The sequence below is a fragment of the Lissotriton vulgaris genome, chromosome 10 (assembly GCF_964263255.1).
Source record: "Lissotriton vulgaris chromosome 10, aLisVul1.2, whole genome shotgun sequence".
In the NCBI taxonomy this organism is placed as follows: Eukaryota; Metazoa; Chordata; class Amphibia; order Caudata; family Salamandridae; genus Lissotriton; species Lissotriton vulgaris.
Window position 1 is genome coordinate 13,009,619 of NC_141698.1, and position 14,875 is coordinate 13,024,493.

At 40.4% G+C, this 14,875-nt stretch overlaps 1 protein-coding gene across 7 annotated transcripts in view; it reads left to right on the forward strand.

The window, feature by feature from the left end:
* Nucleotides 1-14,149, forward strand: part of ATP2B3 (ATPase plasma membrane Ca2+ transporting 3) — a 348,827-nt gene extending 334,678 nt beyond the window's left edge. For 4 of the 7 annotated variants that reach the window (XM_086940211.1, XM_086940208.1, XM_086940205.1 and 1 more), the window contains one exon: nt 12,817-14,149. In XM_086940211.1, coding sequence (XP_086796337.1) covers nt 12,817-13,137 — 321 coding nt within the window. In that variant the 3' untranslated portion in view covers nt 13,138-14,149. The remainder of the gene's footprint in view (nt 1-12,816) is intronic. The other 3 variants (XM_086940209.1, XM_086940206.1, XM_086940210.1) reach the window with 1 other exon arrangement.
* The last annotated feature ends 726 nt before the right edge of the window (nt 14,150-14,875 follow it).

Consider the following 14,875-nt stretch of genomic DNA (forward strand, 5'->3'; position numbering starts at 1 on the left):
GTGTCTGGGAGCAATGAATTATGGCCGAGTTGCAGTAATCTCTCCCCATATTACAATTTTTTAGAGTTAGAACACAAGAATATTTATACTTTATGCATGTATTTGGAGTTACATTAAGGTTGAATTGATTTGATCTATTTGGTTGTTAGGATGGTGATTACATGTCTGGAGTATCTCATATGCTCCAACCCACAGGACCTAATATTTCCAATGTTTTCTCACCTGAGTTATTCACTCAGGCATACATTCTAACGATGAGCCTGAAATAGCATAGCCTAGCCTCTGTTCTTTGGGCAGAGTGTATGATTTGTAAAACAGCCCAGTGTGCCATGAACAAGCAGCTAAGCCCACTCTGATCTGAGCTACTATCTGCCTTGCTGGGGTTAGATCCCTCAGGTCCCTCTTCGCTCCTCTCCTAAATTTTAACCAGAAACCACTTTCTTTTTTTGCAAAAGAAGGTAAGATGCATTATCTAAGACAGAAAATCGAATACACAAAGTGCCTGGAAGAGAATACCTTAGTAAACAAAGTACTGCAAAAACATGTTCTTATTAACAGTTAAGATGTATAGTGTGACCTGGTTTGAACTTGTCTGCAGGGTTTATGGGAAACTCTGGTGTACAGCAAATTCTTCTACTTATTACGGATGCTACTTAGGCCTGATTACTACAATATGTGTGGTAAATCACTGAAACCAAGAGCCAGCGGGTGAACCTTCGAGTATGGCCTAACTGTCTGCTGAACTGCAAATGCTGCTTTGGTTTGTTCTTGCTTTTGTATTCCCCTTTCTCCTCTTCTTCTTTTTCCAGCAATATTGCAATCTTTCGTTATCCTTGCAGTGGACGGCACTGAAAAATTGACTCCATTTTGAAACTCATTAACAACATTTATGTTTCTTTTCTCATCACAGAAATTTCACTTTCTTTCAGGAGCTCGTTTCAGACTATGAGTGAGCCTACCATTCCTTGACGTCAAACCCTCATTTCAGGCTGGCATACACATGATAGCAAAATCATACCACTATGAGGATTTATTCCCCACATGATTGAATTTATATTAAACTGAAACCAAACAAACCTGTAGAAGTCTTGCCATGGGTTTGGGTTGATGAATCTCACATATCTTATTTGAGCCATCAAAAACGACACCTTCACAATATTAACAAATTATTATCCATATTTTAAATGCCTCTTGGAGCACAACATTAATTACCAAATGCATTAACAGTGTCTACTTAGCTATGTTGTGTAGTTCTCAATCTGTATCTCTGATCATTGAGAATTCAGCTCCGTAGCATACCAATAACTGGTTTGAAATCATTGATTTTTCTAATACACCAAAAAGCCTGAATTATCTTAAAATTCAGTGAATAAATAGCAGGAGAGTAGGCTGGCCCAAATTAACGTACCATTGGATCTCATGCCATGTTTTATTACCTAATGTAATTCAATGAATAAATGGATTACAATACCTCGCTCTCAATACATTTAATTTGGTTGCGGCCACATTTATTTAGATTTCGACAATCTAGTCCTATTAAATAAGTGATTCATATGTACAGGCCATTTGTCTTTTAATACATTAAATTGTATAATTAAAAATAGATTAAAGTTTTGAAAGCATTATTCAGAGAGGGATTCCCAAGGTCGATTATTGTAACTACCACATTTCTTGTTTTTCCACATGCATTTTGAATTACAAGTTAATGTTTATTTGCATGTAGTGAAGTTTCCTTAAGTGTGTCACATACATTTCATTACTCTTGCCCCAATCAAAGTACTATGTTTACATGTTAGTTTCATGCTTCCTTCAATTTAGTGAAACATCTATGGTAATATAAATGTTATCTTATTTGTTTAGTGGTGTGGAATGGCAAATCATTCCTTTCCTATGACATGAACACACACAACTAAATACAAAGTTCATAGGTTAAATGAGTTGTGTTTTCAGAAAAAAACTATTGTTGGATCCATCTGAATGTCCCATGATTTACATACTCTAATAAGTAGCATTTTCATTAAATAGAATTAGTAGGTATGTATCAATTCATTTTTCAAAACAGTGATAATCTATTGAAATATATGCCTGTCTTCATGAAATTTATGGGTAGCATTTAATTACGGATAACTTCTTTCTGAAATCAACTAAATAGTTTCCTAATTGAAATAAAAAACAAAACGTAGAAAAGTACCAAGAAAGATTTAATGGCAGATGCCTTGACGTGTCATGATTTATTACATTCTAATAGTATGTCAAAATAGAGCCTTTATCTCAGAGGCAAAATGCACTAGGTTTCAGTGTTTAGCCTGCCAAGTCACTTAAATAATTTAATTTGTTAATCACATTTTTTCACATAGATGCGACTGCAGTCTAACTGCAGGATTAAGTTGTTCATCAGATTGAAGTATTTTCCAATAAAATGCTAATCTTGCATTGTGTTATTTGTTTTTCAGTAAATCAGAACAATTTATATGAATACAATATTATTTTTACTGCGAAATGGCCACATTTGAAAAATATTTCTTTCGGAATGCACTTCAAAATCAAAGTGAAGACAGTGATAATCAATAAAAAAGATCCAGTAGCACGGAGTAGGCACATGTGTATAATGGATCAAAGCATTTTAATAAAAATAAATAAATCACCTTCCCAGAACATAACCTTGTCAAGAAAAAAAGCACTACTTTTTAACAGTTCTGGACGCTGTAACTATATAAATAGTATACATATTAACCAGTCCTTAGGAATATGCTCTTAAACAATTATTAAACTTTAAAATTCAGAAAATTATTAACCATTATACACATGCATCTCTCATTGAAAGAAGCAAACAAAAACGTGCTGTTCATACAATCAATTTGAGAACTAAGTTAATAATCTTGTATTTGTTAACCAAATCTAGCTATAAATGTACAATTCAAATAAAAGATGTATTAATCAAGTGACACTGTTACAGCAAATCAAACATTATCAGATACTTTATATTTTTGGTTCCCTAAGGGACTGATCATCTAATTAAATATATACCTTTAAATACAAAATAATATTTGAAAGGGAACAATGGTTTAATTGCTCAGGATAATATCAGTTCTGGTAAACAACTTAATACATTTTATAAACTGGCTGTAATCCTAAATGAACTATCTATTAACTCTATTTGTAAGGCCAACTGAAGTCATGATAAATCTCCAAGTTTTGAGTTAATAGAATCATTTTTTTTACAAATAAATTAATCAAAAGGGTAATAATTTAGGTAATATTAATCTTAAATGTAAATCTGAAAGACAGTGAGGAAAGCATGAAGCGTTCAACCTTGCAAACCGTTGCATTGTTTAGCAGTGTAATTTTGCTGGAAAATACTGCATCACTAATGCCCAGAAAAGAGGCAAGGCGTGTGTTTCAGGATGTGGGTAACTTGTCCGCCAGAGGCCATTCAGTGTCCCTTATGGCGGAGGGCTAAGCCTGAAATTGGGTCTTTGTTCGCAGGAGTTTGGGTCACTAAGTCCTCTCTATTGCAACTTTCTTGCACCAAAACCTCTTTCCCTCTTTCCCTTTCCCCTCCGCTCCTATTTGCAGCTTCCAGGAGGAGACAATGGAGCAACTCAGCTTTCCTCTCTCCGAACACTAATCTTCATGGAATTCGTCTTCCACTTTTTTCTTACTTTACGTCTCTCATCCTTATAATTTATGCACTCTTCTCATTCTGCCTAAGAATCTTTTCTACTCGCTAACTCTTTACCCTCCCTGCCTGCCTGCGTGACTGCACACCTGAGGATAAGAGTGAGGGGTCACGGACAGACGTGGATTATTAGTTACGTCAAAACACAATTGAGATACAAGCACATCACCTTGCACTCATTGAGGGACCCTGCTGCTTAGCACACTGTGAACAGGACCTCAAATGTCTTTATCTATATGACAATTCGAGGAAGGGTTAAGGAATTTGGAAAACGTTAACCACCAATTGATTACATTTAGCAGTGCTCCCTTCTGGAAAGTGAGGTGCCACTGTTAGGGACAAAAGGGATTGAATTACAGGCAAACCCCAACATTAAAAGAATAAGATTCTTAAAAAAGAGCCACATGAAAAAAGTAACCGAAAGCTTATGTGCAATGTTTCCAAGTTTTCAGAGGACAATAGGAAAGGTTTATTGAGGGTACATAGTCGTTAATCCAAGGCCTCGCCATCATGGCTGGACAGATGCCGTCATCAAGTCATCACCTTTCGCTATTGCTCTTTCAGTGCATTTTATTCAGCGCCATTTAATTTGGGGGATTTCGAAGAACGTCTGTTTGTTGTGAGTTAGAGAGAGAAAAACACACCTCACAAAACCTTATTTGTGGTGCCTGTTCTATATATAGCAACATTTTTTTTAAATCCATTAGAGGTTTCCTGGGTTAGTAATTAGTACCAAGGTACATTCTTGGCTGATTTCAAGATCCTACTGTTGGTTTATGAAGATAACCATGAGCTTTCATCCTAGAATGATGACCCCCTGAATATACTGGATATCTCTCCAAAATGTGCTTGGGGGTCAGCAGTGCAGCCTTCCACAGGGCTTCACTACAGGGACACCTCTTGTACTTAAGATCAATTAGGCCATGAATTTCCCAAACGTTGTGGGGCAGTCAAGTTTCATAAAGAGCAGCTCACCTCATTCCTGTTAATCAGGTCAACTACGGTTCAAGGTGCATGTACTGCAAGCGTAGCCCACCCGTAATAATTCTTTTTGCAGTTAAGTGAGCAGTGACCACCACCTTGCTAGGCTGAAGAAAGACTATTACTCCACACCACATTATTATTACTAGAATTCATCCTTTCCTTGAAACACGTGAGGACGTAGAATAGAAGGTCAAGGGAACCCCTGGACATCACTTTTGACATGAAGCATCATAAGCAGTTTCTAAAGGTGTCCTTGATTGAAGCAGAGCCTTCTGCGACTTCATAACAGAGAATACTGCTATGAAGTTAACATTCTCTGTATGCAGCATTACAGTTACCTGTCTGTAACATCACCAAACAAGGCTAAGCTATCACACTGAAGTAACTTACTGTGACAAAAAGTTCCTCATCTCAGCTAACACAAACAATTCTCATGCTAGGAGCCTGAAAACTATTCCCTACTTGTGATTAAGCAACTCCTTGTCAATGACAGGAAACTCCACGCTTTTCACGTCAGAAACAATCCCTAGCTTATGTTAAGCCTGAAATTCCCAGACCAATTACAAATACTTGACATCACGAGCCCTTCACTGTTTAAAGCATGACACACTTCCTACTCTCCAGGACATCACTAAAGTATTATTTCCATGTTAAGTTAAACAATTCCCAATCTCTGAAAATAATTAAAAGTCCATGTTTGTGTTATCTCAAATGATTATGTGTAACCTCACTAAAACACCACTAACTACACGCCCTTATATCACAAACGAGACCCTGTCTTTATCATTACACACATTATTTTTTTCTTTTGTTTTTTGCTTCCTGTGTATCGTGAGCATTGCCCAAGAGCACTTACAATCGTAATGCCAAGTTACAGTTTAAGAGGCAATAGGGTATTGGACCACATGCACACCAGAAAATGTATGGAGGAATACAAAATACAAAGCAATGCTAGTAAAACCGCATTTCAGACCGGTGAATGCACAAGTGAGCCAAGGGAGCCTAAAAGGTAATTTGGATAGCCTAGTTTGCCTTTTGTGTCTCACTGATGAAGGCATACCCTGAGCGTGTAATCGAGAGGAGAGACTGTAGACGCCACCGTCAATGGAAAGGGCAGATAAATCAAGAAAGAACAGGGTCTGGTGCTCAAAAGTAAAGTGTAAATAAATAAAAAAGGAGGGGAACAAGGGCAAAAGCGGGCAAAACTAGAAAGATCCCATGTGGCAAAAACAGATTTGAAATGTTTTGCTTAGAAAACTGGGAGAACGTAAAGTAGAAGTTGGACACAAATGAGAGCAGGACGCTCGAATGTCGCCGGAGTAGTTTGAAAAACCAGATGGTGGCTCAAGAACTAAACATCAGTTTGGGACCTAGTCTTATTATTTCAATCTGATTTTCTACATTGGACAGAGTCCTTGAAAAGTGAACATTGCTTTTGGCTGCTAATCACTGTACGGACATGTCACATTTCAACATGTTGTACTTTTAAATAGCATGCACCATGCCTTGTGGACTACAATGCCTACATTGGGGTGACTAATTAATATTTAACACCTTGAATGCTACAGCTAATTCTCCTGGATGCTGACTTTTCTGGATTCCCATTGTTCATGACGAGCTCAGCTCGTCATGAGTGTATGGAGGTGTACATCATGACGAGCTGAGCTCGTCATGAGCGTCCAAGGGGCTAAAAGAAAGGTTTTGACCTGTCAAAATGGTTTACTTTAACAAGTTGAATTGTCATTTGCACACTGCTACAATCAGGCTAAAATGGTAGGTCTGAAGTCACGTTTGCACTGGTGGTGTACTAGATGGCGTAAGAGGTGCTGCTGCCCACTAGTGGCGTTCGTCTTTCAGGTCCTGGGTTAACCCTGTACCATATACTAGGGATTCATAGGTAAGTTAAATATACCATATAGGAATATGCACACAGTTCTAAAGACAGCAAATATATACAAGTAAAGAAAGGTAGACTTACCACATCTGCCTAACACTTGAGATATGTTTCCCAGTTGCAATAGATTCCTGCTTTTTGACAGCTCACACAATTAACTGTTTATGGCATCACAAATCATTCCCAGCCTATGAAATTATAAACAATTCACTTCGGCACCAAAAGAGTTCACAGGCTACAATATCACACAAAAGCACAGTTTTTTACATCACCAGTCGCGTACTGTAAATGGCAAATAATCCCTTCTCTGAGTCAAAGCAAACAATTCCCTGGTTATGACATGACATGCATTTCAATCTATGACTTCACGAACGTTTCCTTGCCTAAGACATTGCAAGCACTTCACTATCTACTTCACATAAGTCCCCTTGCATGACATAATAAACAATGCTGTCCGTTTAACCCCTTAAGTGCTGCTGACGGCCAATGGTCGTCAGCAGCGCTACCTCCCCAGTGCTGCGCACGACCATTGAACGTCCATTCAGCACTAGTTCTAATGGACAGCGCAGCACTGGGGAGAAATGTTTACAAGCAGCTAAGGTGTTAACAATACAAATAATTCTTGGTGACATCATGTACAATTGAATATATCTTGCAACATTGACAGCAAACATATTGTGCAGTTAGATTATTGTGTTAAAAATGTATTGATGACATAAATATTTAGAAAGTAAGTGCATATAGGTAAGAATAGATTTTGTGCACTCAACTCCACATGTACATACCTTGAAGATATCTATCTATTGGCAATGTATTTATATGTAGAGTTAGGTAAAGTAAATCCATACTTACCTATATAAACTCACAATCTTGATATTTCTATCACAATATTCTGATACCACAATAATTGAAAGTTGATATTAAGGAATACCATGAAATTCCCTCTTTGTGTTATTACAAAGAACTCTTTATAATTTCACAGACAAATCAATATACGACATCTCCTATAATGCTCCGTGAGATTGAAATAACGTTTATTTGCATCAGTAATGGCACCCTACCTTTGATATCACACACAGCCTACTGTCTGTGACATTACCAATAATCCTCTACTTACTACATGGCACATTGTTATTACCAGTCGGATGTCACACACAATTTACTGCTAATGATGTCACCACTCATTTACAATCTATGACATCACAAACAAGTTGACATCACGACCAATATCCTGCCTCATATATTAGGAACTCTACGACTTCACAAATTTCTGCCCAAAGTAACTCAAAATTAAACAGCTCAGCTTCATGGTAATTAGAAAATTTGCAAAATAATTTAAAATAATATCCTGAAACCTTTCGGTTTAGAAAGCACGGTAATGGGCTTTTCCTGTACTTTATTGAAAAGACATTCAAATGAGGATGACCATAAGCAGCCAGAATGAGGAACGTAGACGTTTCGGCCATCTTGAAGCAGGCAGGCTCTGGAAGGACCTTGGGAGTGGTTGACTGACTGTTGAGTGTGTGTGTGTGGCCGCGTGTGCATCTGTGTGTTTGTAAGACCTTCTTGCTTCTCTCAAACCTTCCTGCCTAACCCCCTTTGCCACCCTCATTTCCTCATCCAGGCATGTATGCACTAAGATCCTGGCATGTACTGCATCCCTTACTCAGAGCGCGACCAACGCCTGCCTTTCCCATATGTCAGCGACAGCAGGCCTCAATACTCAAATGTTTACTGTGGCTTCCATGCATGACAACAAACCCAAGGCTTTCTCCTCCAGGCCATGTGTGTGGATCTCATGCTCTTTATTTCATATAAATCACACGCAAAAGGCAAAATTGGTGTTGCATCTTGAAAAGTGGGTTAAAAAAAGGGGTAGAGGGAAGAGGAGGGATGTGTTTTTGTTCCCTCACTTTCCTGTTCAATTTATGTGTAGCATGTCAACGTCTCCATCCAGCTTTGCCGAAAGTTTGCGCTTCTTTTTTGCATTATGTTTACAGTTTTTATACTGCGATGATTCTTAAGTTTGCTGCGGCAGTCGCCATTTTGCAATCATATTGGGTGCATGGTACACATGGCATGTGTTGCTTTTTGAATAATATGTACAATAATTTCCCTGCATTTCTTTTCCCTTTTCCCATCAGGGATTGGGGCAACCTCTTCCCACATTCCTCCTGCATTGTTTATATTAGTTTTACTGCTACACACACTCGACACTATGGCTACATGTAGGGCCTGGCCTTGGATTACGAACAGCCAATGCGAATAAAGAAGAGACAGAGGTACTGACCAATCAAATTCGCCCATACAATCTGGCTTATAGGTACCTACTACACCTGAAACCTGAAAGTTATAAGGATGCTACATTATCGTTCGCTATCGGTAATTCCTTCTAGGTGCAACTTCATATATTTTGAGTTCATCTGAATGGATTATAATTCAATGGCTCCTCCTTTGTACACATAGGGATGTGAAAAAGTAAATTTAAAAGAAAAACCTATTCAAATGACTCTAAGAATGTACATTTATTTACTCTTGACACTATATTATAGGTGTCTACTGGGGTGGATGAAAGAGGCATGAGGTGGAATCAAGACTAAGCCTTGGTATTTGGCTACTCCGGCCATCAGGGTTGCCGGCTGGGTGTTTTTAAGAAATCTTTGGGCCCCTGCACTTATAATCTTCAAGTTAAGCACATATCATAGGCAGCATCTGTCTAAGTCTTGTGTGTTCTTCCAGTCAATGGTCATACTAGGTTCAGCAACCCCAGCCTTCCAGAGGTCCTCGCCTGTCTCTACCATGAACGAGAGAATCGGACGTAACACTAGAAGGTCCATTCCCTTCATCTCTCCAGGTACTTTGCCTGCTACTGTTCAGGTAGCGGTATTTAGTATAGTTTCTGGAATAGGACTGCATTCCTGTTTTATGTGCTTTCACACCAGGATACTAAAACAATACTAACTGCAGAGAAGGATATTCGATATTAAAAGGGTACTAGTCTTCCCCTAACCTCTGCAGAGAGAGAAGGCATGAAGCTCCTAGGCAGCGTTCTGTAGAGTGTGAACTACGGTGTCTCGTTGAGCACCAAAGGAAATTCTGGCAATGACGCTGTAGGCCTCACCACAATCTGGTAAGAAGGTAACTCGCTGTCTGTCTCCCAAAGCTGGCCAACCTCAGAAGTCCGAGTGAGTCTGGGCAGGCCAGTTTTCATCTCCCGCTGATGGTCCCTCTAGAGGACAACACAGTGAGTTGATTCCACATGTGGTTGACTTGTCTGCGTGACTCAGTTCCTTCCATTGATGCGCATCCAGAGGGGTTGCAATCACCAATGTCAATGCATGGGACACCGCGGAGGATAACAAGCTGGTCTCTGAACTCTGAAAACGATGGCCACAACACTTCAAAGGCTCCATATTTATCAAACATGACCACCAGAAGAGATGCACCGGACTGGGGTGCAGGGGTTTGGGGGGTTGGGTGCCCGGTCACTGTGAAGGTCTTCTCACAAATGACTGCATATACGCGCTCCAGCTCGTCAGAGGGTGGAGGATGCCTTGTCACTGTTGTAAAGTTCTCAAAAGTGATCACAAACAAGAGATGTACCCCATCGCAGGTGGCGATGTCCTGTCACTGCTGCCAGGTCCACAGATTAACACATTTCATGACAATGAAAGATTTTATTGTACTTTTGTATTGTTTTTCAGTTCAGAACGCGACTGGGCATCCCAACGGATTTGGTACCACGTGTGGGAGTCTGCGGCACAGGATTCCTAAAAGGAATTGATCAAGGCTGTTAACTATTGATGCTCTTAAAAGGGAGCAAATCAGAACAAGTCCTACTAACAGGAAAAAAGTGAAGGCTTCCTGCAAATGTATGATGTAAAACGCACTACGAATACCCAACCACTGGCAAAATCAATGCTGCAATCTTCCAAGTCATGTCACTGTAAACTTCCATTTTTTATATGCTAATTCCAAGGGTCAAACAAAATAAGTGTTCCAGTCTTTACAGATGAGGGAACCAAGACAGAGGTAAACGCAATGCTCTGTGAAGATCACACCCTTTTGTGAAGTTCAGAAACTAGGATAGGGGTGTCATACTCCAAGAGACAACTACTAACCCATTTTTCTTCCCACCACTTCCTCCCCACAGAAGGGGGCCCACCCACCCACACATGCATCTACATATTTACAATTCAGGAGGGAAATGGAAAGAGGGTTTTTTTAAATGTGGCCCTATTTTAAATATGCTGTCACAATGAGAAAACACATGCTTGTTTTTTTGTATGTTCTCACCTACCTCTGACCACCACACTATGAATATTTACCAACAGCCTGAGTTGTTGACATCCCCCTTATTCCACCAGCCATCTCTTTCCTTCTCTTTGCTTGCTGTCTCTACCTAAAGCTGAATTAATAATTCCTTCCAGAGCTGGATATTTTTGAGTCTTTTATTATTTTTATGTTGCCAATTCTAACACCAGCATTACTTCTGCTTTTTTATGTAATCTTAATGGTTTTTCCTTTCTTCTTTCTTTTTGCGTTTGACTCATTACTTGAATTTCTTTCACTGTCTCTTTTTACCAATACTATAGTGCTTTGTATTGCAGCTTCACAGTGCTGCACTACTTTGATGCAAAGGGGTATTCCATAACTGTTCATCCAATTACAAGAGGCACAGAGGAAATGTAAAAAAATGGAAAATAGTCCCAGGTACTGGACCTGCAGAAGGCCCTTTTGGCTTTTCTGTAAACTGCAATTGCTGAAACCTTCCAAACATTTCGATTTTTTATGGAGCTTTTTGGACCAAAAGTCTCATGACAATGTATGGGCTGTTTCATTCCTTCATCGTCTTCCTCTTCAGCAACTACTTGAGCTGGGTTACCAGATGTGTTATGTAATTCTTACCCAAAGATATACCTCAAGTGGGTAATCAGGCCTAATGAACTTTAACTACAAGCAATTACTATGAACATAGCAAAGCGTAGGGCATGGGTTTGATTCTGGTTAGAGACAGGGGACCATGCATGTCCAATAGACAGGCTCACAGTAGTTGTGTAACTATACGATGAACGGGAGAACATGTGCGCCTAAATTCACAACGTCAGTTCAGTATTCCCAGCACACGTTTTGGAGTGAAGGAGGCTTGAAGAATACCCATATATAAAGTTTTGTCTGATGATGCAGTAGGTGTGTAGCCAAAGCACAGTGGACACGTACTTGTGTGCTGCTGTTGTATAGCGCCAAAGCTTTGCGTCCAGGTTGGACTAATAGATACAGCTGGCTTGGATAGGTCTTTTAAGTGGAAATTTAACCCTTTGAACATAGAATAAAGGTCTCCCGAGTCCTTCAGGAGGCCAAGTGTGACCAAAACTAATGCTAGCCTTTATTGGCTGTTGAAGGTACCAAGCAGAATTGCGGCATTTCTTAAATAACATAATTGGATCGTAGCACCCTAAAGGAGCCCACAAGAGTGCTTTTTCTAGAGTCAAGGCGTTCCGCACTTTCAGGGCCTCCTCCATACTTGTTCTGCCTAAACGTCAAGCGTGGATTGTCACGGTGTGCCTAGGCTCGATTTTCTTGCTTCTGGCATCTTGAGGAGTCCATTTCCACATGGTGCGTGAGGTTCAGCTCAAAAAGTGCAAACACTTACTGCATACTATTTTTAACTTTATTCTACACTCCACAGGCAGCTGGAAAAATGCTTTATAGCCGGGTTCTCGTATTCTTGTGTCTTTGCGTTGAGGAAAGGCTGGTGCCTTGTCCTGTCTCTAAGTACATTTAGGTCCAGTTTACCTTTTAATAGGGCATCTAATAACAGTGATCAGCCTGCTGGGCGCTCTCTAAAATGGAGATGAGGTAGTTGAGGCAGAGGGAGATAAGATGATATTGCTACAATCACAGAATTGAATTGGAGAAAGCTGGATTAAACTCCAGTTTGCTATTTCCACAAACCACTATTCAGCCAATCATCTTCATCAGATGGAAGCGTTGCCGCTTACAACCTTTTCAAGCCTTATATGTTGACCCGTTCCATTAGTGCCTCTGCCTTTAATGGATGAACAGTTATAAGCAACCCAAAAATACCTTGGATGTGGAAGGAGAAGCTTACTGCCTAACATCTGAAACGTGTTCTCATATATTTCTCTTTCTTTTTCTCTTTGTTCTGTCTTCCCCTGTTCTATACAATCTGTTCTTGCACACAAAATTCCTTCCTCCTCTCCCTCCATCCCCACAACCCTCTTTTACCTCCACATAGATCCGGGTGGTGAAAGCATTCCGTAGTTCCCTGTACGAGGGCCTGGAGAAGCCGGACTCCAAAACCTCCATTCACAACTTTATGGCGACCCCCGAGTTCCTGATCAACGATTACATTCATAACATACCCCTTATCGACGACACTGATGCGGAGGACAGCGAGGAGGCCCCCGGCAAACTCCTGCGGCCCAGCCCGCCCCCCTCACCCAACAAGAACAACAATGCCATTGACAGTGGGATCTACCTAACCACCGATGCCAGCAGATCGGCTACCTCTTCCAGCCAGGGGAGCCCGCTACACAGTGTGGAGACTTCACTCTGAAAGTTGACAAGCTTGACCGGCACCATACATTCAAACTAATCCGCTCCATCAGGAAACGTATATGGTACATAAGAACAAAGCATCAACAAGCAACCACCAACAATAACAGAACACAAACGTTATGATGTGCTGGCCAACCAGAGATGACTGAGACGCTGTCTCAGCAGGACAGATAGCTGGGGGGGCAAAGAGCAACAGGAACAAGAAGGGGGCACCCTACACCTTGTTGATATCTGCTTGCCAATGGTTCTTCTCACTGTGTCAAGAATCAAACAGAGGAGGAAGCAAAAAGGAAATTGGAATGCCCTATGAGGGGTCTGGACTCTGAGCACTGTTGCGTTGAAAGACAGTGAGAAGGGGAACATTGCGTTACTAAAAAAACACACACATTTACACACACAAAAAAAGGATCCGTTTGTTTTGGAAACGCTCAACAGCCAAGGATGATAACTGTAAAAAAAAATTCTCCTTTTTATTTCTCTTCTACTGAGCGGCGAACCGGAGGGAGAAGACGTTTGCCCACTTTCACTGCGTTTGCACCAAAACAAAGGACAAAAATAAAAAGCGGAGAAAAATAAAACTGTAAAAAACAATTCTCCCTCACAAAAAAAATGAAACTACGCATATATATTATAAATAAATATATATAGATATATATAAATATATATATAAAAGAAAACCAATTCAAGAAATAAGAATAGGGACTAAACTTTTATTGTCGGCATGCCAAACAATACCCCTACCCCCCGGCTTTACTCTTTACTTTCTTAATCCAGTTCATGTTGTAGGCGGTATTTATCAGGGGATTCTCACCGCAGCCACCACTGCCCATCAAACCCTTCAACCTTCGTCTCTTGCAGTCACAGACAGTTTCGCAGAAACAAATTTTAGGCGTGCCCATACATTCCCCATTCCCGTCATGCATCCGAGTTGGGGGATCCTGGGTGGGTGGGCCAGGTTCTCGCGAGAGAAGGGGTGGGCAGTGGGGAGATACACCATGAAAGCTGCAATTGAGAAGATGAAAGTGTGCGCTTGGGATACAAATAAATGATATTCTAAAACTTGAGTGTGTTGTCATTTCTCTGAAGGTTCCAACCAGTTCCTAGGGGAAGGGAATCAATATTGGGAAGATCTTTGTGGCAGATAGCAGGTAACAAAATGATCCTCTTGGTAACAGCCACAGGTTTTAAGACAAAGCCAGTGCTTGCAGTGTGGCAGCAGGTAAGTGAATGACAAATGAAATCTGCCTGGTGCTCTCTCTGTGCCTCCAAGGTCCAACCTCAGCTGCTGCTGTATTGTGTATGTGCGCTGCAAGCAGGGCTCCATCTGGGATTACGCAGCTCTGTAAAGAGGGTTCTGGCAGGAGTGCGCTTCAATGGCTGCCAATTTCCAGTCTATAAATATCATCCATTAGACTCCTCCAGTACACTGCCTGGTCTCTTGGCGTTCTCCCCAGAGATAGGGTGACATCCCCAATGGGAAACAACAGCTTTGACAGAGTATTCAATCAAGCAACAGCTAACCGTTTCTTCGCTGCTCTGCTAAAAAAGAACATTGAGAATTTGCGTGAATTGATTCTCTTTCTCCTAAAAGTCAATTAAACGGATACCTTAAGCAAAATGGAGGCAGTAAAGGACCCAAAGAAAAACACTGTACAACCAACGTTTAGATAACGTTTCGTTTCACTTAACTGCTCCATAAAATGGTAGAGGTCAATATTCCTGCACTGACCACTAAT